The following is a 27,174-nucleotide window of genomic DNA, read 5'->3' as shown; positions in this document are numbered from 1 at the left end:
AGGAAACTTTGATTTCCAAGATAGCCTTTGAGCTAAGTTTTTGAGCAATTGTCTCAAATCACATAAAGAAGTATGTTTTTAAACATAAGAGCTAGTATTATATTTTGGGAGTAGTATTGAGCACCGATATGGGGGAGAGTTCGGACAAACTCGCGGCCCCCGTAAACCATGTAGCCATCATGGGTTAAAAAAGGGTCATATTTTTTAGATGATCCCTTTAGTGCTTTTTAGCATAGACTAGTGGATCTAATTAGTAGTTCAGGTTCTATACCTTCGGCAAGGTATAGGACGGCCCTGGCAGCATGAGAAAAAATGTTGTATCATCATAATAGCTCATAAGTGATGGTTGTCGGTTAGAGAAACTCCCACAGAAGTAATTGTATTCTTATATACACAGTTTCTTTGTATTTTTACATACATTTCAAAGTTATATGTATCTTTGCATACATACAGAGTTGACATCATGTTTTTAAACAGCTTTTCTTTATATTGCACTTGCTTTAAACTGTATTGAAATAAGTTCAGTTATGTTGAGATGAGTTGATCCAGGTAAGTTCTTCAGTTCCTTTCAAGCTTTTATCATGTTTTAGATTTCCCCTCACATACTCGTACATTCAATTTATTGATGCCACTTGACCTGCATCTTACTATGATGCAGACGCAGGTAACGAGGATCAGCATCCAGCACATCGTAGATCCAGTTGAGCACTCAGAGTCTTATGGTGAGTCTCCTTGCTTCCGTAGGATCCCTTTTATTGCTTTTAGTTTTATTAGTTAGTTTATTAGGATGTCGTGGGCATGTCCCGACATCCATCTTAGTTGTTTAGAGGCTTCATAGATAGACAGTCAAATGTTAGTTCTTTAGTATTTTCATTGTCATTATCTTTTGTTGAGACTTAAGTTTGCCTTAAAAGCCAGTTGAATGTTCCTTTATAACATTCCGAGTTATTTCATAGATGTATGTTTGATGAGTTAAGTCTTCCGCTGATTAAGTTAGCCAGGCCAAGGGTTTGCTTGGGGCCAGCAATCGTTCTCGAGTGCCAGCCATGTCCGGGGTGTAGGCTCAGGGCAATACACTCATGAACCAAATATTGCTCATCTACAAATTTTTGGATGTGTAGTATATTTGCCAATAACACCATCTCAGCGCACTAAGATGACCCCCAAAGAAGGTTAGGCATATATGTTGGGTTTGATTCACCGTCCATAATTCGCTACCCTGAACTATTAATGGGAGATTTATTCACTGCAAGATTTGCAAATTGTAGATTTGATGAAACAACTTTTTCGCAATTAAGGGAAGAGAAAATGGAAATTAAAAAGAAATTGCATGGAAAGTTTCATCATTATCTCATTTTGATTGTAACACCCCAGATCGAGAAAGGAAAAAAATTCCAGATTTTCAGAAATTGCAGGTGCCACCGACGGAAGCCAACTACGGATCGTCAGTCGACTGATGGGCCATCAGTCAGCTCCGTCGATAGGACAGTCAACTTTTAGTCTCAGTCGCAAACGACGGTCGACCAGTACAGACCGTCAGTCGCCTGACCGCCCATCAGTCAGCTTTGTCGATGGGCCAGTCAACTTTTAGTCTCAGTCACAAATGACTATCAACTAGGGTTCAGCGTGCCATATAGTCCTAGAACTATGAGCCACGTAGGTGTAAGTCCCCTTTGTGGGCAATAGCAGTTAGTGATCACGCCAGTCATGCCTCTATACCTTTGGATGGCTATATTGGGTCCTCTCGATAGGGAGTATACATCAGACTCCACATTTAGCTCATGTGGTTTTATTGTCGGTTATTAGTAGTTTCCACAGTTCACTCATATTCTATTGCATTGACCTCATTTATAGTATAGTCAAAATTCAGTTTCAACATGTTATAAATTTGGTCATTGCATTCAGTTAGCTTAGTATTCAGTATCTATATCATTGGTTATTTTTTTTGTTCAGTTATATGTTATTTCAGCTTTACTTTATTATGCATGCTCAGTACCTTTCAAGTACTGACGCATACGTGCGCTACATCTTCTTGTGATGTAGGTTCAGGTTCTCAGCATCCAGATCACACTTAGATCGGTTCCCCAGTTCAGCAAAATCAGTGGTGAGTCCTCATTCTTCGAGGACAATAGTCATGAGTTTCTTTTCAGTATTTTTAGTCCTTTAGTTTCAGTTTTGCTAGATATAGTTGGGGCATGTCCCAACATTTCTAGTCAGAGTAAGAGGCTTATTTCAGACATAGTTAGATTCAGCTTAGTATTGAGTTAATATTTTCTTTATATTAAACTCATCAGTTTTCATTCATCTCAGTTATAGTATATGGGTATTCCCCATCATTTCAGACTTACTTTATGATTTAGCTTTCGCATCAGTTTATGATCTTTAGTATGCTCATGATTGTGCCAACACAGTTATCTTAGGATCACTTGTGGTCCTAGGTCCTGTGTCCTCGTCTCGTGGGAAGTCTCGGGGCGTGACAAACTTGGTATCAGAGAAATAGGTTTAAGAGTCCTAGGATGTCTGAAAAGCCGCACTAAGTAGAGTCCTTTTCATGGGTGTGAAGTGCACCACATCTAATGAGAGGGAGGCTATGAAGTGTTTTAGGAAAACTTCACTTTCTTGATATTCTTATCGTGCATTGGTATGATCTTCTTTCTAATCCATCGTTATGCGCTTAAGATCATGCCTCATCGTAGAGATTACGCCAGGAATGCTCACGCAATTTCTCTAGTCCCAGATCAGGAAGTTTCGAATGCAGAGTTTCAGAACGCTATTAAACTTTTGGCTCAATGTATGAATAATCAAAACAATCAGCAGGTTGACGGAGATAAGCTTAGGGAAATTGCTAAGGTAAACAAGAAAGCTAGAACATGGAACTATGAGTACTCTCAGCAGAAATCGAGTGGTGGAAATCACTCACAGTTTCAATAAGATCAGAATAGTAAGGCACCAGGCTCTAAGTCTCACGGAAGTGTTTCAGGAAATAGGACATACCCAACTTGTCCAAAGTGTGGTAAGAACCATCCAGGCGAGTGTCTTGCAGGCAAGAAAGGATGATTTGGGTGTGGTCAGTCTGGCCATAGGGTGAAGACTTGCCCTTCTTCCAGGAAAGGGCAAGAAGGTAACAATACTAGGGCTCAGTCTACAGCTCCAACAGTACCGGCAGGTCGCCCAACTCAGTAGGGTTTGCCATCTTGTATAGGTGGCAGTCAACGCCAAGGCAGGCTTTATGCTCTCCAGGCTCACCAGGACCAGGAAGTTTCTCCTGATGTGATCACTGGTACGTTTCGAGTCCTTCTTTAGATGTTTTGTAATGTTAGATCCAAGGGCTACTTTAACCTTTGTAACTCTCATTATAGCAGTAATCATATGAGTTATTCTAGAAACTCCTTCAGAGCCCTTCTCAGTCTCTACACTAGTGAGTGACCTAGTTATAGCTTGACGGGTATACAAAAACTGCCCTATCTCAGTCTCTCAAAAAGTCACCTCAGCAGATCTTGTAGAGTTAGAAATGGTAGATTTAGATATAATTCTAGGCATGTATAGGTTTTAGTTCTGTCATGCCTTAGTTGATTGTAGAATTCGGGTTGTTCAGTTCCAATTTCCAAACGAGCTAGTCTTAGAATAGAAGAGTAGTAGCTCAGTGCCTATATGTCGATTATCTCTTACCTTAAGGCCAGAAAGAGGTGAATATAGAGGGTGGTGTAGCACATATTGAGAAAAAAGGGAAGAAAGTAGAAAAAGTTGTTCATCGGTTTGCTCTCTTAGGAGATAGTCTTACTAACACATCAGATAGTGGTGTGATAGTCCAGAATAGATCAGAACCTTCATTGGTAGCGGAGGTTAAGGGAAACAGGGCAATGATCCTATATTATTTCAGTTAGAATGTGCAATTCAACAGCAGTAAGTAGAGGTTTTCTCCCAAGGGGGAGATCGTCGCTTATGTGTTTCTTAGGTGGATGATTAGATGAAGCAGGCTTGATTGGGCGAGATATGGTTTATGAAGCTATAGGAAAAATTTCAGCTCAGAAATAGACTTAAGACAAAAGTCCTATACAGATGTAATGAGAAGGAAATTAAAGTTTGAGATAGATGATTGAGTTTTCTTGAAAAAGGGGTGATAAGATTTGGCAAGAAAGGGAAACTCAGTCCTAGATATGTAGGCCCTTACAAGATTCTGAAAAGGATTGGTAAAGTGGCTTATGAGTTAGAGTTACCAACAAAACTAGCAGCAGTACATCCGGTCTTTCACATTTCTCTTTTGAAGAAGTGTGTGGGTGATCCAGCATCCATAGTGTCATTAGAGAGTGTGGCCATGAAAGATAGTCTCTCGTATGAGGATGTACCAGTTGAGATTCTCGATCGCCAGGTTTGAAGGTTGAGAAACAAAGAAGTCGCTTTAGTCAAGTTTTGTGGAGGAGTCAGTCCATTGAGGGAGCTACTTGGGAAGCAGAAGCATCAATGAAGTCCAAATCCTCACCTCTTTCCTTCTGATTCCATTCCATCTTGAGGTAATAGTTCATGCGCAGATTCAGTCTTAGTATCATGTTCCTTCAGTTTGTACTTGCATTTTCAGCGTATTTGGATGTTCTTGGAACTCAGTTCAGTCCGAAATTCAGTTCTCAGTGTAATGGTAAGGATTGCAGCCCTCTCCTTCCATTTCAGCTAGTTTAGTCTTCATTCGAGGACGAATGGTCCCGAGGGGGAGATAATGTAACACCCCAGATTCGAGAAAGGAAAAAAATTCCAGATTTTCAGTAGTTGCAGGTGCCACAGACGGAAGCCAATTACGGACCGTTAGTCGACTGACGGCCCATCAGTCAGCTCTGTCGATGGGTAAGTCAACTTACAGTCTTAGTCGCAAACGACGGTCGACCAGTACGGACCGTCAGTCGACTCACGACCCGTCAGTCAGCTCCGTCAGTGACTCCGACAGCAGTTAAGTCTAGGGTCTTTTGAGGTTTTAGTCAGTTTAAGCCTAGAAAGATAACTGTAACTTACCGAAGTCAAATCATTCACCAAAACTTAGAGAAATTAGAACGTAAGAGGAGCAAGAAGTCAAGAACCCTAGTTCAAGAACGCAACAAGGTTCCATCAGTTCCAGCGCCGAAATCTATAGATTTCTCCGTGGAATTCGTCACCAAGTATGTGGAATTTCGCTAGTAGGTTACTTTCGCCCATTAGGTCCCTAGAACTCAATCAGTTTCTTGATTCACTTACTATGAATAGACCTAGGGTTTCTAGAATTTCAGCAGATTATCATGTTAGTACTCAGATTATTACATGAATTTCAGAACACTAGCTATGTATTTCTTTAGTTCTCGAATTACACATGCTAGGTCAGATATTTCAGTTATTCAGATATACATTCTCCAGTTTTGAATGCCACATTATCAGTATATTTCAGCTTAAACCCTATTTTGTATAAATCTTGAAAAGGTTCTTTTAAGACAACACTTGAGTTTTAAACTGAGTTTTTGAGAAAGTTAAGATGAGTTTTGAGAAAGAGCATCTAAAACATGATTAGTATGACAATCGAGTAGGTTATCAAAGTATGAACAGTATGGTATCTAGATAAACCATAAATGTTTATGCAGTATGACCTCCCAAGTCATCAATGATCATAGTATAATATGATTTTGAATTGTTTTCCAAGAAGGAGATTTCAAGTATGAGTATCTACATGTCAGTATTTTGAGCTATTCAGTATTTCAGTCATAATGTATTCAGTTATACATGCCTCAGTTTATGAATGCATCATTATCAGATTAATTCATTGCATTCTCAGATTGCATGTTCAGTTTTTAGCTATCCATTATATACAGAAACTCAGTCATAATCTGTTAACCACTTAATCTATTGGGAATAGCATAATACCAAGTTGGACTAAGGTTCAGCTTGTCATATAGCCCTAGAACTATGAGCTATGTAGGTGTAAGTCCCCTCTGTGGGCAATATCAGTTAGTGATCACGCCAGTCATGCCTCTATACCTTTGCCGGCTATATTGGGTCCTTTCGATGGGGAGTATACATCGGACTCCACATTTAGCTAATATGATTTTATTGTAGGTTATAAGTAGCTCCCACAGTTCACTCATATTCTATTGCATTAACCTCATTTATAGTATAGTCAGTATTCAGTTTTAGCATGTTATAAATTTGTTCATTGCATTCAGTTAGCTTAGTATTTAGTATTTATACCATTGGTTATTTTCTTTGTTCAGTTATATGTTATTTCTGATTTACTATATCATGCATGCTCAGTATCTTTCAAATACTGACGCATACGTGAGCTACATCTTCTTGTGATGTAGGTTCAGGTTCTCAGCATCCAGATCACGCTTAGATCGGTTCCCCAGTTCAGCAGAATCAATGGTGAGTCCTCATTCTTCGAGGACAATAGTTATGAGTTTCTTTTCAATATTTTTAGTCCTTTAGTTTCAGTTTTGCTAGATCTAGTTGGGGCATGTCCCAACATTTCTAGTCAGTTTAGAGGCTTATTTTAGACATAGTTAGATTCAGCATAGTATTGAGTTAATATTTTCTTTGTATTAAACTCATCAGTTTTCATTCATCTCAGTTATAGTATATGGGTATTCCCCATCATTTCAAACTCACTTTCTGATTTAGCTTCCGCATCAGTTTATTATCTTTCGTATGCTCATGATTATGCCAACAGGGTTTGCTTGGGATTACTTGTGGTCCTAGATCCCGTGTCCTCGTCTCAGGGGTAGTTACGGGGCGTGACAAACTTGGTATCAGAGCACTAGGTTTAAGAGTCCTAGGATGTTTGAAAATTCGCACTAAGTAGAGTCCTTTTCATGGGTGTGAAGTGCACTACATCTAATGAGAGGGAGGCTTTGAAGTGTTTTAAGAAAACTTCACTTTCTTGATATTCTTATCGTGCATTGGTATGATCTCGTTTCTAATCCATCGTTATGCGCTTAAGATCATGCCTCATCGTAGAGCTTACTCCAGGAATGCGAATGCTAGAAATGCTAACGCAGTTTCTCTAGTCCCAGATCAGGAAGTTTCGAATGTAGAGTTTCAGAATGCTATTACGCTTTTGGCTCAAAGTATGAATAATCAGAACAATCAGCAGGTTGAGGGAGATAAACTTAGGGAAATCTCTAAGGTAAACAAGAAAGCTAGAACATGGAACTATGAGTACTCTCAGCAGAAATTGGGTGGTGGAAATCACTCACAGTTTCAACAAGATCAGAATAGTAGGGCACCAGGCTCCAAGTCTCAGGGAAGTGTTTCAGGAAATAGGACCTACCCAACTTATCCAAAGTGTGGTAAGAACCATCTAGGCGAGTGTCTTGCAGGCAAGGAAAGATGCTTTGGGTGTGGTCAGTCTGGTCATAGGGTGAAGAATTGCCCTTCTTCTAGGAAAGGGAAAGAAGATAACAATACTACGGCTCAGTCTACAGCTCCAACAGTACCGGCAGGTCGTCCAACTCAGCAGGGTTTGCCATCTTGTATAGGTGGCAGTCAGCGTCAAGGTAGGCTTTATGCTCTCTAGGCTCACCAGGACCAGGAAGATTCTTCTGATGTGATCACTGGTACGTTTCGAGTCCTTCTTAAGATGTTTTGTAATGTTAGATCCAAGGGCTACTCTAACCTTTGTAACTCTCTTTATAGCAGTAATCATCTGAGTTAGTCTAGAAACTCCTTCAGAACCCTTCTAAGTCTCTACCCCAGTGGGTGACCTAGTTACAGCTATACAGAAACTGCCCTATCTCAGTCTCTCAGAAAGTCACCTCAGCAGATATGTCGATTATCTCCTACCTTCAGGCTAGAAAGAGGTAAATCTAAAGGGTGGTGTAGCACATATTGTGAAAAAAGGGAAGGAAATACAAAAAGATGTTCATCGGCTTGCTCTCTTAGGAGATAGTCTTACTAACACATCAGATGGTAGTGTGATAGTCCAGAATAGATCAGAACCTTCATTGGTAGCGGAGGTTAAGGGAAATAGGGAAATGATCCTATATTATTTGAGTGAGAATGTGCAATTCAACAGTAGTAAGTAGAGGTTTTCTCCCAAAGGGGAGATGGTAGCTTATGTGTTACTTAGGTGGATGAGTAGGTGAAGCAGGCTTGATTGGGCCAGATTTGGTTTATGAAGCTATGGGAAAAAGTTCAGCTCAGAAATAGACTTAAGACAGAACTCCTATGCAGATGTAATGAGAAGGAAATTAAAGTTTGAGATAGATGATTGATTTTCTTGAAAGTGTCACCTATGAAAAGGGTGATGAGATTTGGCATGAAAGGGAAGCTCAATCATAGATATGTAGGCCCTTATAAGATTCTGAAAAGGATTGGTAAAGTGGCTTATGAGTTAGAGTTACCAACAAAATTAGCAGCAGTACATCCGGTCTTTCACATTTCTCTTTTGAAGAAGTGTGTAGGTGATCCAGCATCCATAGTTCCATTAGATAGTGTGGCCATGAAAGATAGTCTCTCGTATGAGGATGTGCCAGTTGATACTCTCGATCGTCATGTTAGAACATTAAGAAACAAATAAGTCACTTCAGTCAAGGTTTTGTGGAGGAGTCAGTCCGTAGAGGGAGCTATTTGGGAAGTAGAAGCAGCCATGAAGTCCAAGTATCCTCACCTCCTTCCTTTCGATTCCATTCCATCTTCAAGTAATAGTTCCTCTTCAGTTTTTCAGTCATTCATGCGCCGATTCAGTCTTAGTATCATGTTCCTTCAGTTCGTACTTGCATTTTCAGCATATTTGCATGTTCTTGGAACTCAGTTCAGTTAGAAATTCAATTCTCAGTGTAGTGGTAGAGATTGCAGCCCTCTCCCTCCATTTCATCTAGTTTAGTCTTCATTCGAGGACGAATGGTCCCGATGGGGAGATAATTTAACACCCAGATTCGACAAAGGAAAACAAATTCCCAATTTTCAGAAGTTGCAGGTGCGGCTGACGGAAGCCAACTACGTACCGTCAGTCGACTGACGGGCCGTCAGTCAGCTCCGTCGATGGGCCAGTCAACTTTCAATCTCAGTCACAAATGATGGTCGACCAGTACGGCCCGTCAGTTAGCTCTGTTGATGTGCCAGTCAACTTTCAGTCTTAGTCGCAAACGACGGTCAACCAGTACGGACCGTCAGTCAACTCATGGCCCATCAGCCAGCTCCATCAGTGACTCCAACAGCAATTAAGTCTAGGGTCTTTTAGTCTTTTCCTATTTCGTTAAACCCCTAAGCTATGTCGCTTAGACCCTAAATTATGAGGTTTTAGTCAGTTTAAGCCAAGAAACATAACTAGAACTTACCTAAATCAAATCATTCACCAAAACTTAGAGAAATTAGAACGTAAGAGGAGAAACAAGTCAAGAACCCTAATTCAAGAATGCAGCAAAGTTCCATCAGTTCCAGCCCCAAAATCTAAAGATTTTTCCATGGAATTTATCACCAGGTATGTGGGATTTCACTAGTGGGTTCCTTTCGCCCATTAGGTCCCAAGAACTCGGTCAATAACTTGATTCTTTTACTATGAACAGACCTAGGGTTTCTAGAATTTCAGCAAATTATCATGAATTACTTATGAATATGTCCCAAATTAGATTATCATGTTTGTACTCGGTTTATTGCTTGAATTTAAGAACCCTAGTTATGTATTTCTTTAGTTCTTGAATTACACATGCTAGGTCAGATATTTCAGTTAATCAGATATACATGCTCCAGTTTTGAACGCCACATTATCAGTATATTTCAGCATAAACCCTATTTTGAGTTATAAATCTTGAGAAGTTTTTTTTATGACAACACTTGAGTTTTTGAGAAAGTTAACATGAGTTTTGAGAAAGAACTTCTAAAACATGATTAGTATGACAATCGAGTAGGTTATCAATGTATGAACAATATGGTATCTAGAGAAACCATCAATGTTTATGCAGTATGACTTCCCAAGTCATCAATGATCATAGTATAATATGATTTTGAATTGTTTTCTAAGAAGGAGTTTTCAAGTATGAGTATATACATGTCAATATTTTGAGCTATTCAGTATTTCAGTCATAATGTATTCAGTTATACATGCCTCAGTTTATGAATGCATCATTATCAGATCAATTGTTACATTCTCAGATTACATGTTCAGTGTTTAGTTATCCATTATATACAGAAACTCAGTCATAATGTGTTAACCACTTAATCTATTGGGAGTAGCATAATACCGAGTTGGAATAGGGTTCAGCATACCCATAGAGTCCCAGAACTATGAGCCACGTAGGTGTAAGTCCCCTTTGTGGGCAATATCAGTTAGTGAACACTCCAGTCATTCCTCTATACCTTTGGCCGGGTATATTGGGTCCTCTCGATGGGATTGTACATCGGACTCCACATTTAGCTCATGTAGTTTTATTGAAGGTTATTAGTATCTCCCATAATTCACTCAGATTATATTGCATTGACCTCATTTATAGTACAGTCAGTATTCAGTTTCAGCATGTTATAAATTTGGTCATTGCATTCAGTTAGCTCAGTATTCAGTATTTATATCAATGGTTATTTGCTTTGTTCAGTTATATGTTATTTCAGCTTTAGTCTATCCTGCATGCTCAGTACCTTTCAAATACTGACGCATACGTACACTATATTTTCTTGTGATATAGGTTCAGGTTCTCAACATCCAGATCACGCTTAGATCAGTTCCCCAGTTCAGCAGAATCAGTGGTGAGTCCTCATTCTCCGAGGACAATAGTCATGAGTTTCTTTTCAGTATTTTTAGTCCTTTAGTTTCAGTTTTGCTAGATCTAGTTGGGGCATGTCCCAACATTTATAGTCAGTTTAGAGGCTTATTTCAGACATAGTTAGATTCAGCTTAGTATTTAGTTAATATTATTTTTGTATTAAACTCATCAGTTTTCATTCATCTCAGTTATAGTATATGGGTATTCCCCATCATTTCAAACTTACTTTATGATTTAGCTTCCGCATCAATTTATTATCTTTGGTATGCTCATGATTATGCCAGCAGGGTTAGCTTGGGATCATTTGTGGTCCTAGGTCCCGTGTCCGTGTTTTGGGGGTAGTCTCGGGGCGTGACATTGATCCACATTCTCATATGTGTGAACAAGAGGTCCTGAAGATCATCCATTTGCAAAACATAGCAAATCAAATGCCAGATGCATTTACTGATTTGAAAAGGATAACAAAGTCACATATTCCTGCAGCGAATGTGCCTATCCGAATTGACGTCCCAAAAGGATCACCTACAAGTGTCATGGCTTCTGAATCACAAACACGCCTGAAGCGTGGTAGACCATTGGGTTCAAAGGATAAAAATTCTAGAAAAAGAAGTATGAAAAATGACACTACAAAAGAATCCCACGAAGAGATTTAAGATCTGATTAATCATGATATTCCTGAAGAGATCAGTGAACCCGAGACTCAAGTTAATGAAGAACTTTCAATAAGTTCTACGGGTGATGGGATAAATTTAGATCGATCAAAAATCATAGTGGATAATGTTTTCGCATATAATGTTGCACTTAATCTTATGCTAGACAGTGAGGATCTTGAGCCTAAATTTGTCGATGAATATCGACGAAAATGTGATTGGCAAAAATGGCAAGAGGCAATTCAATCAGAATTAGACTCACTTGCTAAACGTGAGGTTTTTGGACTTGTAGTCCAAACCCCAAATGGTGTAAAATCGGTTGGCTATAAATGGGTTTTTGTACGAAAGCAAAATGAAAAAAATGAAATTGTAAGATACAAGGCACGCCTTGTTGTGCAAGAATTCTCTAAACGACTCGGTGTCGATTATGAAGAAACATATTCATCGATTATGGATGCAATAACTTTTGATATCTCATCGGTTTAGTTGTACATGAAAACCTTGAAATACATCTAATGGATGTGGTTACATCTTATCTTTACGGTTCACTTGATAATGAAATTTATATGAAAATTCCAGAAGGACTTAAAATGCCTAAAGCATATAGTTCAAAATATTGGGAAATGTGTTCAATCAGATTACAAAAGTCATTATACGACTTAAAACAACCAAGGCGCATGTGGTATAATCGTGTCAGTGAGTACTTGATAAAACAAGATTATATAAATGATGTCATTTGTCCTTTTATTTTTATTTAGAAAACAACATCGGGGTTTGTTATTCTTGATGTTTATGTTGATGGCATTAATCTCGTTGGAACTCCAGAAGAGGTCCAAAAGGCAATTGAATATCTAAAGAAAGAATTTGAGATGAAGGACCTTGGAAAGACAAAAATTTGTCTTGTTCTACAAATTGAACATTTAGCAAACGGGGTCTTCATCCATCAATCTGCCTATACTGAGAAAATCTTGAAACGATTTTACATGGACAAAGCACATCTATTAAGTACTCCAATGGTTGACTGATCACTTGAAGTGAGTAACTTAAGAAGAGAATGAGGAACCTCTTGGTCCTAATGTACCTTATTTTAGTGCAATTGGCGCACTTATGTATCTTGCTAATGCTACAAGATCTGACATAGCATTTTCTGTTAATTTATCTGCAATATATAGTTCTTCCCCTACGAAGACATTGGAATGGAGTTAAACATATATTGTGATATCTAAAGGGGACTAGTAATATGGGTCTGTTTTATACTAACAAAGATAGTGCAGATCTTGTTGGTCATGTAGATGCAGGTTATTTATCTGACCCACATAAAGCTCGATCTTAAACAGGCTATCTGTTCACATACGGAGGTACTTCTATATCATGGCGATCTATGAAGTAGTCCATTGTCGCTACTTTTTCAAATCATGCTGAGATAATAGTCATTCATGAAGCAAATAGAGAATGTGTATGGTTGAGATCAATGATACATTTAATCAAACAAAGATGTGGTTTGAAGTGTGATGTCAAGGTACCCGCAGTGCTCTTTGAAGACAATGATGCATGCATAGCTCAAATAAGAGGAAGTTTCATAAAAGGAGATAGAACAAAGCACATTTCACCAAAATTATTCTTCACTCATGATCTTCAGAAGAACGGTGATATTGATATACAACAAATTCGCTCAGTGATAATCCAACAGATTTATTCACTAAGTCTTTACCAGCCTCAACTCTTGAGAAGATGGTACACAAGATTGGAATGCGAAAACTTAACCATCTAAATCGTGATCTTCATCAGGGGGAGTAAAATACGCGCTGCACTCTTTTTACCTTAGTATAGGTTTTGTCCCACTGGGTTATCCTAGAAAGGTTTTTAATGAGGCAGCAAGCACTACGTATTATGAATATCTATGTATATTTTTATTCTTTCAACATTTCTTTTGCATGGACATCCAAGGGGGAGTGTTGTAAAATTGTGGATACCATGTGGAGTTAGCATGGTAGAAATGTTTCACTCATGCCGAAGTGTGGTTAACTTTGCAAGCCACAAATTGCCACATGTCCTTGGCCTATAAATAGGCATCAAATTTATATAACAAAATATACACAGCAATTCCAATCTTATTCTCTCTCTCTCTCTCTTTGTTTATGTTCAAGTACTCTCTCTATTGTTCTTCATTTTTACTTTAGTTTTGTTAAGTTATTTATTTTATAACAAAAAACAGTATGATTAAAATGATAAAAACAAAAGAATAGTATTAGGAAAGACAAGAACAAACAAAGGTGCATGACAGGGACTTTACCTTCTATTTGACCTAGGAGGACGGTACGCCCAAATTATACCTCCCGAAAGAAGTATAAGCGGTCATTGTCAAATAAAGAACCTAAATTTTAGGTTAGTGTCGATCCGACAAGGAATATGGTTTAGACTTAGTCTAACTTACGATTATCTACTTTTTGTGAATTTACTTCCGTAAAAATAGGAGGGGGGGGGAGGGAGGTTGTAAGTAAAATAATAGTTTATTGATTTGTAGTAACAAGTCACAAGTAATCACAATTCACAGTTTGAAATATCAATATGAGATGAAAACTAGGGTATATGTGTTCCCTACAATTTCTTAACGCAGTAATCTCAATAATAGTAACTTTATCCTAGTGTTAACATGCAAGGTTAATAAGTTAGGTATCTCATAAGTGATTGGTCCTCCAAATAGGAAATTTCACCAAGCAACATGGTCTGTCTACGGGTGTATGCTTTACTAACCCTTACCCTTAACCCCATATTAGCCTTCGCAATAAGTGGGTGAGGCTATTAGATAGCGCATCATCACGTCTAAATCTATGTTGTTTAATCCCTTCCTCATTTGTTACCTCCTTGGTCCGGCAAGTAGGAATGAGAGGAGTTCTAACGTTGTGCACCGCTATAAAGCATTTTAAACGAAAGGATCATCGATACATGCATAAAAACTATTCAATAATTACGTAATTATTGGTTTTACATTGTTAATTACTCATGGTTACCACCACCCTAGCTGTGGATTTAGCTATTCATGCTTGATTTCTCACAATTCATAATAGAGTTTGAAATAGAATTCATGAACTTACAATGGGAATAGATGAAATCCGAAATCTTGAATTGAAAAATCAAAAGCAAATTGCATAAAACAAACATCAAGAATTAAGATGCCAAAGTGTTTGCACAATGATCCTCAAAGCTACAGTAAAGTATCCAAAAAGGTCTAACAACCCAAAAACAAAAAATACAACTTATATTTATAGAACCTAAGTCCTAAACCGAGTAGGAAAATAAAACATCAGAAAATTTGGTCTGAGCACTTTCGATCGACGGCAGCAACCTATGGTTCGTGACTCCATCGACAGCCAGTGGTTTGCTCTGTGGTTCAGCAGTTGGCCAAATTCCTATGATCTTCAAACGACAGTCATCACCTACGGTCCGTCTTGTCTCTCTGTTGTTCAAGTACTAGAACTCCTCTTCTCTAAATCAATTGACAACCATCATCCACGGTTCGTCAATCAACCAACGGTGCGTCATTTGCATATGTGGTTCCACACTCTAGTCAGACTTCCTTGAACAAATCCACCCTACGGATCCAACTATGGCTCGTCAAGTGGGCTCGTTATTTGTCAAAATCATGTTGGTTCAACTACATTCAACTTCAACTGCATCAAACCGATTTCCTGCAAAATTAAACCAAACATCATCATATCTAATAACAAAAATTGCCCAAGACGCATGCAAACTTCAAGTATAACATATCAAAAATACCATAAACTCACGGTACATCTACACCCTCAACTTAAAAATGTTGCTTGTCCTCAAGCTACACAACAAATTCTAAACGACATTGATGCAAAAGCAACATACAAATTCAAGTAATCACTTCGCACTTTCTATCAACTTCGCCTTTTCAACTCTTTTTATCACAGTGCAAATCTTTTCATTTAAACTCAAAAATCTAACTTATTCGGTTCAAAACATGACATAGACATACCAACAAACACCATCACATACACAAACAACAATCACCAAGATGTTAACTCTTCAACAGTGTAACTTGTGCCTTTTTCACAAAGAAACCCCTTTTTTCACAAAATATTTGATTTTTATTTTAATTAGGGACTCAGTATACACTCACACTCTTAAATGAATTCAAATATAGTTAGTGCTCAATATCATAAGCTTGCCCTTATTTTCTCTAGTTAACTAGGATCACTATAGGGCTTTCTTAGCTTGTAACATAGGATCAGGGTCAGTTGTGGTACATTTGGATTCTTAGTGACTTTTCTGCCCTCCTTGACATTACATTGGTTATTTTACCTCTTTTACAACCATTTTGACTATTTTCTTTCTTTTCTGCTCTTCCCTTTTATATTCCATTCAGGTATTGGTGCGACTGTGACTTGGCATCCTTGCACATTTCATCTTTTTCTTCATCTTATTTATTCAAGTATTTTCTCTCTTTATTTCTTTTTGATTCAGTCACATCTTTCACTACCCTTTCTGTTCATTTTCTTCTTTTTCTGCAATCAACTATATTCTTTCATTTTGTTTTTTACAGTTTTCCTTCGTCATAGCCATCCTCAACTTATGTGTTTTGCATGAGTTGAGGTGCACAATGTCCTTTTCGAGGACCAGGGCTAGGATTTTGGTAACTTCTGAAGTAGCCACACTCAACTTAGGTGTTTAGCCTAAGTTAAGGTGCAAAATGTCCAAGGAGGGACCGGGGCCAAAATAGATATTTAGGAAAGGTGAGTTGGGTGTATTGAAAGAAATGATATTCGTTAGGCTCAAATATTTGAATCAAAGGGATTATCTATCTCTTTTGGTTGGTTGCTTTTAGGCTTAAGTGGACTCAGTTTCAACAATGGCCTATGTTGATTTCCCAATTTCCATTTTAGATCATCTTAGTAAGACTAATGAGGCAAGTTCTAGATTGGCACACACTATATGAATATGCAAAAACCCTCACACACACTAGCACAGTTTCACTATCAAATCATTAATGCACTAGGTTCAAGTTATAGCTTAAGTCGGGTTTGTCAAATCGGTTCATACCATGTCATATCAAGATCCAACACATTCAACTTTATCAAACTCACAGATATAGCACATAAGGAAATTTGGAGGGGTATCAATTTCATGCTCTTATGTCATCATGCTTTCATTTTTGGCTACTTCTACATATATACTATCCTAAATATGCCGGTTCAACACAAATGTAAAACAACTCCTTGAGGAAAAAGAACACAGGCAAAAAAACCCTAAGGAAGGATTCTTAGTTGGGCTACTCAAACTTTACCCTAACATTCACAATCCATTCACCCCACCCCCACAAAAATATGGTGCAATTGCCCTCAATGCACAAAAAATGTAAAACAAAGGGTGAGACAAACCTGTGGCGCATAAGCACCAAAGACCCATCAAGAAGCGAGTGGGTCCGGTTTCTCGAAACCCACTGGATCGTCACGAGTGACGCCCTCAGTAATGCCCGCAATAGTAGTGGGAGCACCATCAGTTTTGCTCCTCGAACCGAATGCACCTCCATCCATATCATGTGCTCTCCGCTGCCGCAACTCCTCAAATTGAGACTGTCATTGTGCCGCCTATAACTGTTGCTGCTCTCTCCTCTTGGCCCGTCTGGACTCATTGATGTCACTAGTGGGCTCAGAAGAGTGGGTGCGTTTTCCAGTCGCACGAGGAGGGTCAAGTGTCTGCATCTCATCTCCAAATAATGCATTTAACACCAAATCATATGCTTGTACCTCAGGTGTGGGCTTTGGGGGAGCTGCAGTAGGAGCCTCAACATCTGCTCGGAGTCTAGCCAACTCTGTCTGGAAAGTGGAGAGATCAATAGTAAGCCCATGTTGGGGCCACTCCATCACCCTGAGCTCGAAAGTGTCTATCCACCAATGTATTGTCTGAATCTTCTTTCTCAACGCCTGCCTCCATCCGTGCCTCCGACTCCTCTACAAAGTTTTTCATCCATGGCCATATATGTTGTAAAAGAGTTGTCATCTAAGTCTCAAGATTCTTGACTTGAGCCAATGGTATCAAAGCAAATCCAGACGGGGTGGGAGCACGAGGTGTGCTCGCAGTAGTGGAGGGAGGGGCGTGCACATCAGGGTCTATAGTGGCGGCAGGAAAAGTCTCATCATCGGCCTACTCTACTCCAACCTGCTCGCCATCAACAGTAGTAGCATCACCCATGGGAGGTAGGTCAATCTGTATACCTTTCCTCCCCGGCAGTGGCGCCAGAATTTGATACGCCCAAATTACACCTCCCGAAAGAAGTATAAGTGGTCGTTGTAAAATAAAGAACCTAACATTTAGGTTAGGGTCGATCTCATGAAGAATATGGTTAAGACTTAGGCTAACTTACGATTATTTACTTTTTGTCAATTTACTTCCATAAAGGAGGGGCAGGGGGGTTTGTTAGTAAAATAACTATTTATTGATTTGTAGTAACAAGTCACAAGTAACCATAATTTGCGGTTTGAAATATCAATATGAGATGAAAACTAGGGTATATGTGTTCCTCATAAGTTTGCAACGCAGTAATCCCAATAATAATAACTTTATCGTAGTGTTAACATGCAAGGTTGGTAAGTTAGGTATCTCATAAGTGATTGGTCCTCCAAATAGGGAATTTCACCACGCAACTTGGTCTTTCTACGGGTGTATGCTTTACTAACCCTTACCCTTAACCCCAAATTAGCCTTTGTAGTAAGTGGGTCAAGCTGTTAGATAGCGCATTATCACATCTAAATCTCTGTTGCTTAATCCCTTTCTCATTTGTTACCTCATTGATCCGGCAAGTACGAATGAGGCGAGTTCTAACGTTGTGCACCGCTAGAAAGTATTCTAAACAAAACGATCAACAATACATGCATAAACACTATTTAAGAATTACTTAATTATTGGTTTTACTTTGTTAATTATCCATGGTTCCCACAACCCTAGTTGTGGATTTAGCTATTCATGCTTGAGTTCTCACAATTCATATTAGATTTTGAAATAGAATTCATGAACTTACAATGGGAATAGATGAAATCTGAAATCTAAAATCTGAAATATGAAATCTTGAATTGAAAATCAAAAGTAAATTACATAAAACAAACTTCAAGAATTAAGATAGCAAAGTGTTTGCACAATAATCCTCAAAGCTAAAGTAAAGTATCCAAAAAGGTCTAACAACCCAAAAATGAAAAATACAACTTATATTTATAGACCCTAAGTCCTAAACCAAGTAGGAAAACAAAGCATAAGAAAATCCGATCTAAGCAGTTTCGATCGACGACAACAACCTACGGTTCGTGACTCCATCGATGGCCCGTGGTTTGCTCTGTGGTTCAGCAGTTGGCCAAATTCATGTAATCTTTAACGACGGTCATCACCTATGGTCAGTAGGTCTATACATGATCTCTCTTGTCTCTCCGTTGTTCAAGTACTGGAACTCCTCTTCTCTGAATCAATAAACGACCATCATCCACGGTCCATCAATCAGCTAATTTGCATCTGTGGTTCCACACTTTAGTCAAACTTCCTTGAACAAATCCACCTACGACTCCAACTACGGCTCGTCAAGTGAATGACGGCTCGTGAGTGGACTCGTTGGTTGCCAAAATCCTGTTGGTTCAGCTACATTCAACTGCTTCAAACCAATTTCCTGCAAAATTAGACCAAACACCATCATATCTAATAACAAAAATTGCCTAAGACGCATGCAAACTTCAAGTATAACGTATCAAAAATATCGTAAACTTATTGTATATCAGAGGAGATAAACTAATTCAAACACAAATACATTTTGGGGCAGCAAGTATATCAAAAATAAAAAATATGGTAAGGTAAAACTAAATTAATTTTCCAAACACCGAGATTTAGATGAAAACCCTCTTCGAAGGAAAAACCACCGTATCAAAGATCTGTTATAATCAACAATAGTTACAACAACGTTTTCAAAAATGTCCATTAAGTAAGTGTCAAACAATGAGCAACAAAGACTACAAGATAGCACCAAAAACTAGAGATGTAAAAGGACTAAAATCACCAAAAATGTTGCTACACTTCACGAGCTAAAATTTGGAGCCACAGGATTCTGTATCCACCTCTATCAATTCCTAATCAAAGATTAGGTTGAAAGAAAGAACATATCCAAAAATCCGCTCAATCAGACACAAGGAATGAAGTGGATATCGCGATTTGAAAATGATTTCTAGGGCTTTTTAGAAAATCTACACTCTCTCACTTTTCTCTCTATTTGGTTGCTGGTCTTTCTCTTGTGAATTATTAAAAATAAGACCTAAAAGGAGTTAAATACCATATTATTGGGTTTATGAGCAAAAGTAGACTGGTCAAAATCGAACTTTTATTTATCTACATAGCAAGTAAAAAAGACCCAAAACTCAACAAGAGATAGATGATGCTTTGGTAAAAAAAAAGTTTAACATGGATACTCTCTCTCTTTATATATATATATATATATATATATGTGTGTGTGTTCAGATGATGATACGTGTGATCAATGATGTGTCTGTATAGTTCCAGCAGGAATAGCCACGTAGTGTTTGGGTATGCGAAAAGTCCACAATACCCCCATCAATTTGAACTTAAATGGCATTAAGCTACCATGTTGATACCATATTTGATCTCACACTTCTAATATAGTGAGCTAAAATTTGGAGCCACAGGATTCCGAATCCACCTCTATCAATTCCCAATCAAAGATTAGGCTGAAAGAAAGAAGATATCTAAAAATCAACTCAATCGGACACAAGGAATGAAGTGAATAGCGCGATTTGAAAATGGTTTGCTTGAGAGAAAATTTGCACTCTCTCACTTTATCTCTATTTGGTTGCTGATCTTTCTCTTGTGAATTATTAAAAATAAGACCAAAAAGGAGTTATACACATATTATTGGGCTTATGAACAAAAATAGACTGATCGAAATTGAACTTTTATTTATCCACATAGCAAGTAAAAAATACCCAAAACTCAACAAGAGATAAATGATGCTTTGGTACAAAAAAAAAGGTTAACCTGGATACTCTCTCTCTCTTTAATAAATATATATATATATATATATATATATATATATATATATATATATATATATATATAAGAAGAGCTCAAGATGAACAATTGAGAAAGATAGTGTCAAAATGTTTTGATGATGATACGTGTGATGAGTGAAGTGTCTGTTTAGTTTCAGCAGGAATAGCCACGTAGTGTTTGGGTATGCGAAAAGTCCACAATACCCTCAATTTGAACTTAAATGACATTAAGCTACCATGTTGATACCATATTTGATCTCACACTTCTAATATATATATATATATATATATATATATATATATACCACAATACCCTCAATTTGAACTTAAATGACATTAAGCTACCATGTTGATACCATATTTGATCTCACTCTTCTAATATATATATATATATATATATATATATACATACCAACCAACTATAGGTTGCACTTTTGTATGCAAGCCGATGTAAATTGCACTTAGATCTAGAGTACTTTTTAGAGCATTTCACTTTTGGCAATAATTAATTATACTTAGTAAAAAATTTAAATAACCGACAACAAAAAAGTTTCAAAAGTTGCTTATGTTATTATTGTACGCATCCACTATTATAATTTACGTCACATAAATTGGGACAAAAGATATACGGAGTATATAAATTTAAAGTAGTCAAGTCAGCAGTTAACTCTCTAGTTGATTGTCATATGAAACCTTAGATACTGATTTAGTAGTTGAGTTCTCCACAGTAAGATCAAAAATTTATTTTCCATCCATAACATTTTTGGTGTTCTCAATATCATAATATTTTAAGGATTAATTTAACCCTCTTCATGACTTTTTTGTTGTGCTCTTTAGACTAAGGGAAAGAACTTTCTTGTATGTCAATTTAGAGCTGGTTTGAATTGACTTATTTTAAATATTTTCTGCAAAGAAATTATCATATGTTAATATTAAAAAATTAAACTACCACAATTAATACTCCAAAAAAAAAAAAAAAGATTTAAGAGAAAAATATTTCAATGTGCCATTATCATAAACATAGAAAGTTTCTTCTGTTCTTTAACTTTTCTACAAGATAACTTTCTTGTACCTTCATATAATTATTAGTATAACCAGGCCAAAACTGTAAGAATTATTATTAATTATTTCTTACTTATTGCCCAGTTTACTTGTATAACCCAAGTAATATCATAAATAATATTTAATAAGGAACAGATCTCGTCCGTACATTGGTTACTTGATGGACGTATCAGATTAAGTTATAACATCTATAAATTGGTCCTCCCTCCACCCATTAGGGTTACCACATATTATGTACAATAATTCCATCGCTGACAGTTGTGGTAACATAAAGTTAGGTCAAAGAGGTAGAAACCAATTTACGACTAACGCTTCCGTTTTTCTTGATGTCTTCCGCATCAGGTATGTACCTCTAACGACCTTTATGTAAGATTATCGTGTTCAAGATCCTGATATCTATTAAAGTATTTAATCTTACAAAAACACCTTTCAGATTTTGATTTTGTCTTTTCTAACATAATATTTTGAGATAGCTATTTTAAAGTATACAAAAAGTTATATAAATACAACCATACGGCTTCAATTGTTGGCTATATTGATCATCCAGTTTGACCTCCTCATTTATTAAATTCAATTGTTTGTACTTGTACAAGTTATGGAGAGGATCCTCGTCTTCAAATCTAGTTTCATACCGAGTATTTAAGTTAAATTTTTGATACATTAAAGGTTTCCATTGAACACCGTTGAAGATTTTCATGGCCTCTATTAATAATATATATATATTGGAATGTATCATGAGAGGAGGTACAATTAAGGAGATTTAAACTTATGACAAAATTAAATTTAAAAAATTGGGCATTAATATGCATTTAGAGCTAGGGGTGTTCATGGTTTGGATAAAAACCGATCCAAACCGAAAAATCAAACCAAACCGATTTAATTTGAGTTTTGATTTGGTTTGGTTTTAGATTGCTAAGAACCGATAGTCATTGGTTTGGTTATGGTTTTGTTAAAAAAAAATCGAAGAAATAACCGAACCGAACCAACAAGTTATATACATAAATTTTATTATTATACATACATAATATATTATATTCATAAACAATTTTAAAGATTTTATATATGTTTCATCAAAATTTATTTATAATTTACTTGTGAAAGAAAAAATGTCCAAGGTGAGAACATTTTTCTTATTGGTTTCATGTATATGAGTGTCTATGGAAATTCATTGTGGGATTGAAAATGTCATTGTCTCTTCCTTCTATGCCAAAATAGTGAATTTTGAAGTTTTATCAGTAAATTCAATGATCCAAAGTTCTGTAATGCTAGTCATTTTAACTATTTTTTCGTTGGAATGGATTGTTGTCACTTTTTTCACGTTTTGAATGAATTGTTTCTTTTATTTTATGTATGGTTAATAACCGAATAACCGAACCAAACCAAACCAAAACCGAAAACAACCAAACCGATAAATGTATATTATATTTGGTTTGGTTTGGTTTTGATAATTTTAAAACCGATTAAGTTGGTTTGGTTTTGATTTTGACCAATAACCGATCCAAACCAACCCGTGAACACCCCTATTTAGAGCTTTTACAGCGTAACGTGCGTGGAGCGTTTTAATATTAGACACACACTTGAATGTACTACTCCTATTTCGTATTGCAATGGCGAAGTACTTCCTATTAAAGATATATTAATCAATTCACTTTAATGCAATATCTTTCTTTATAGGCTTAAATATTTTTTTTAACTTCCTCAAATTTAGAAAATTGATCTTATACTTAAAAGACCATTCAGGTCATTTTTGTATTTATATCTTTTGTTCATCGTTTATAGTGTTGCTATAGCAACCCCAAGTACTTTATGACTTGTTGGGTCTAATAACTCGGTTACTTGGTTGTTCTTTTGATTTTTATGCGAAATTATGTATTTTGGAGCTTTTGAACCTTGAACGGTCGTTTTCGATCAAAAGGTCAGGAAGATGACCCCCATACTCCATTTCTAACAATTACATTAGTTCCGTAAAGGTAATTTTAGGCTAGTAGCATGGTCGACATGACTTCCAAGGTTTTCAATGCGATTAGGCGTTTTAATTTTCAAGTTAAGGCTTAAGTTTGACCTTAATCAACATTCTTGGTAAATGTGATTGGATGAGAATTTTGTCACTACGGTAAGCTCCGAAATGTCGAATTTGTCTAACACAGCCCTTTGTGCAGATATTACCGACATTTAAATATACTTGAAGATATTTTTAAAATACTTGGAAAAAAAAGAAAAAAATCTTATTTTTTCTGATCTCTATGCTATTGCTTTCTTCTTTTAAGTAAATGAATATGAATATTATTTGCTCTCATTTTATAACAATATAGTGGTTGTTTTTAATTTATAACAACGTATAATTAAGCGGGTCAAACTATAAATATCATGACTCAATTCAATTTCTAGCCCAAGTTAATTTGGATGGATCAATAACACATTCATTACTTTATTAATTCAATTCATTAAAACTTGTAAAATTTCAATGCATCTACCTATTTCACATCTCCATAACTTGATTTATGACAGATGTTAATTATACCTTATAGTATCGAATTCCAAGTTCCAACGATTTTAAAGTTGATACGTGTCACCCAAATGAGTAGAAATACAAAATGAATAATATACTATTACTCTATTAATCCATATGTGAATCACGTACGTACGTTTATTAATTAGTTGTTAGTTGTTGGTCAACAATGAGGTACTCGACATGTAGAATAAGTCATTTCTTTAGAAAATTCAAAATTGGAAAAGCTGAAGCAACTGTAGTAAAGATTCCTTCATGATATTCAATATTCATGCTTACACGATTGAAATGTGATACTTTATAATAACAAATAAATAAATCAAAAAAACGTGGGCGGACTTAAGTAATACTCTAACAGAGATAAGGTAAGATGCCAAATTAAAAGCATCAAAGAAAGTGCAAGGAAACAGGGGGGGTCAGGATCCCACCAAAACACAAAATACAAAATAACTTGTAAGTAAATCCTCATTACTAAAACACATTATATGTGTGTTCCTCTAGTTCTGATTTGCAGCTAATTTGTTGCTTGACAATTCATTGAAACCATAAGGTGAGACCATAGTCATCCTACAATAGAACACAAAAATTGCACTTATTCATACTACAGTTCAATTCATGTTAACACTTCTTTAGTACTTCATCATTTGCAAGTTGCAACGGTAACGTGAATTGTGATATCTACGACGTTTTTTTTTTCTCTCTCTCTTTTTTTAGAAAAGCATAAAAGATTATTCAAAGAATGGACGAATATTTTTTACTTTTGTGGAAAGCAGAGAGAAGAAGCTAGAGCTCTGATGCATGGCGCGTTAAAAAAGCGTTGTAATGAAAATGAACGAACCTCTCTTTTCGCTTCTCAAAGAACCTTTCCAGTGACTTCTTTCTTGTTATGGGTAGATCTATATACATGCAATAACAACCACACTCATCAAAAATAATTGAAATGGTAAAACCATTTCTCTTCAAAAAAATAAATTGAGTAATTAAATGAGAAATGATAGAAAAGTAATTAAAAGAGAATATATTAGTAAAGTTCACCTCCATCTACTTGTGAAGTCTTCAATAATAACTGTTGATTGCCTCCTTGTGCAAGTCTAAGAATATTCTCCGCCTACACCCAAAAAAAAACAATAAATTAAGCCAAACTCAAAAGCAAAAAGAATTCGATTTCACTTATCATCATCTCAAAAAACTTATTTTTGATTTTGATTAGATGAACAAACCTTGTCTTTACTAACGTCAAAAACAGCAACAATACCATTATAGAATATAGTTAAAGGAGAATTTTCAGGATCGTTTTCTATGTTGCAATTAGCAAGAAGAGGCAACGACGACGTTGAAAGTGAAAAGGAGCCCTCAGACGACGGAGCTATTGGATAAATATTTTTCTTCTCTGCAGAGCGAGAAGCAATAACATTCTTCAGAACCTCAGGATTGATCTTCGAAATCATGGTTTGGATATCTGCAATATTATTAAACTTCAATTTATAGAACTAGCTAGGACATGAGAAAAAAAAAAAGTGGTACGGTAGAGCAGTGAAAGGTGCATAATAATAAGACCTCGAAAGCTTCTTCTTCTTTCAACAAGTTTAGTAGCAGTAGCTTCTTTCTCCATACCGAAAAAATCAAGTTCCTCCGCGGATCTAGTCATTCTTTTGGCAACCGAAAATGATTTTCTTGTGAGTGTACTACTTTTAGGTGAATGCCAAAAGCTAAGCTCTATATATATATATATATATATAAATGGAGCGGATAGGAGTGAAAAGGTTGTTGGGTTTTAAAATATATGAAAATTTGTGATTTTAATAAAAAAATTGTGATATTTATGAAGAGTTATGACTTTTATGAAAAGTTATAATTTTTTTGAAAGATTACGACCTTTTGGATTGATTGTGTCATTTCCAAAGGGTTATGATATTTGAAGTAAAGCACAATAAATCATTTATTTACCCTTTATTGTCTATAAATAGAGAGTTATCAGTGGGTGTACTACTTTTATTAGGTGAATGCCAAAGCTAAGTTCTATATATATAAAAGGCAAAAAGAGGAGAGTCGCGTGTTTTAAGCTGTCTGTCGGGAGTACGACCACGAGGAAAATAAGAAACCTTGGTTTTGGTCTTGGTCTATTTTGGTAGAGCTTACTTTTAAATAAAAGAAAGGATGTAAGTAAACCTAGTAGATTGTGGAGAATGTCACGGGCTAATGGCATTTGCACCCTTTATGTGTTTTGCACTCTATCTTGCCAAAATGACAAGCTTTAAAGTCCAAAAGGTAAAATATCTTATTTCCGACATGAAAACACATAAATTCTCCCCAAATTTTATCCAAGAAAATCACTTACATTAATTTTACCGATAAACTCTTAGGGGTCATTTGGTAGAATGTATTAGAAAAAAATAATACCTATAAACTCTAAGGGGTCATTTGGTAGGATGTATTAGGAAAAAAAAATTTATACATTAGTTTTGTACATTATTAGTACTTTATTTGATACACGTTTTTATCCTATATATAACTATTGCTTGCATTAGTCATTGTTAGGACAACATAACAATATGTGGTTGTAGTAGTTGTAATCAATTAGAAGTCATATTGTTCATTTAATTTATCTCTTGGAGAGTTTGTATCCAACTACACCTTTGTGTAGCATCTCTATATATTGAGGAATAACTCTTCCGTGAAATACAATTGAGTTTTATTGAATTCATAAAATCCTTACATGGTATCGGAGCTTTGTTGTCATGATCCAAAAAGGATGTGATGGCACTTGCATTTTCCACCAAGACAAGTCAACCTCAACCCAACGAAACGAAAGGAAAAGAGGAAAGATAAAGCAAGAACAAAATAAAAGTGGAAAAACTTATTCATGCTATTAACACCCCAAAACCTGATTGTCACGTGTACAAGTCACTAAAACATAAAGTGCGGAAATTAAGAAATAAGTACAAGTCTCAAGTCTTTGATTCTCAAATCGAACAAAGCATAAAAGAAGAACTAGAGGGTCTGCCGAGATGACAAGTAGCTATCTCTCAACATTTCTCTAACAAGCCTCAGAGATAGGAGAGAAGAGCAATCACGCTATACCGGGCTCTGAACCTACACAAGTGTACTAGAAGCTAGGAGTGAGTACCAACAACACGGTACCCAGCAAGCAATCTAATAAAGGAAGCAACCTAGCTAGAAAA

The 27,174-nt window shown here is 36.5% G+C and overlaps 1 protein-coding gene across 1 annotated transcript; it reads right to left on the bottom strand.

The window, feature by feature from the left end:
- Positions 1 to 24,489: 24,489 nt before the first annotated feature.
- Positions 24,490 to 25,640, bottom strand: LOC125825346 (protein TIFY 9). The gene is made up of 5 exons (XM_049504690.1): positions 25,550 to 25,640; positions 25,213 to 25,451; positions 25,028 to 25,100; positions 24,831 to 24,888; positions 24,490 to 24,559 (listed from the first exon to the last, which is right to left on the bottom strand). Exons 1-5 carry the CDS (start codon positions 25,638 to 25,640, stop codon positions 24,490 to 24,492), a joined length of 531 nt encoding a protein of 176 aa, XP_049360647.1.
- Positions 25,641 to 27,174: the final 1,534 nt, after the last annotated feature.

This window comes from Solanum verrucosum, unplaced genomic scaffold (genome assembly GCF_900185275.1).
Source record: "Solanum verrucosum unplaced genomic scaffold, falcon-dt-bn FXZP01000051.1, whole genome shotgun sequence".
Taxonomy (NCBI): Eukaryota; Viridiplantae; Streptophyta; class Magnoliopsida; order Solanales; family Solanaceae; genus Solanum; species Solanum verrucosum.
This window is presented reverse-complemented; position numbering and strand designations above follow the sequence as displayed.

Coding starts and splice junctions, on each gene's coding strand:
- LOC125825346 (XM_049504690.1), bottom strand. CDS start 25,640: ATGACTAGATCCGCGGAGGAACTTGATTTTTTCGGTATGGAGAAAGAA. Junction 25,101..25,212: donor TTGACGTTAGTAAAGACAAG/GTTTGTTCATCT, acceptor TTTTGGGTGTAG/GCGGAGAATATTCTTAGACT. Junction 24,560..24,830: donor TTTGAGAAGCGAAAAGAGAG/GTTCGTTCATTT, acceptor GTTCTATTGTAG/GATGACTATGGTCTCACCTT.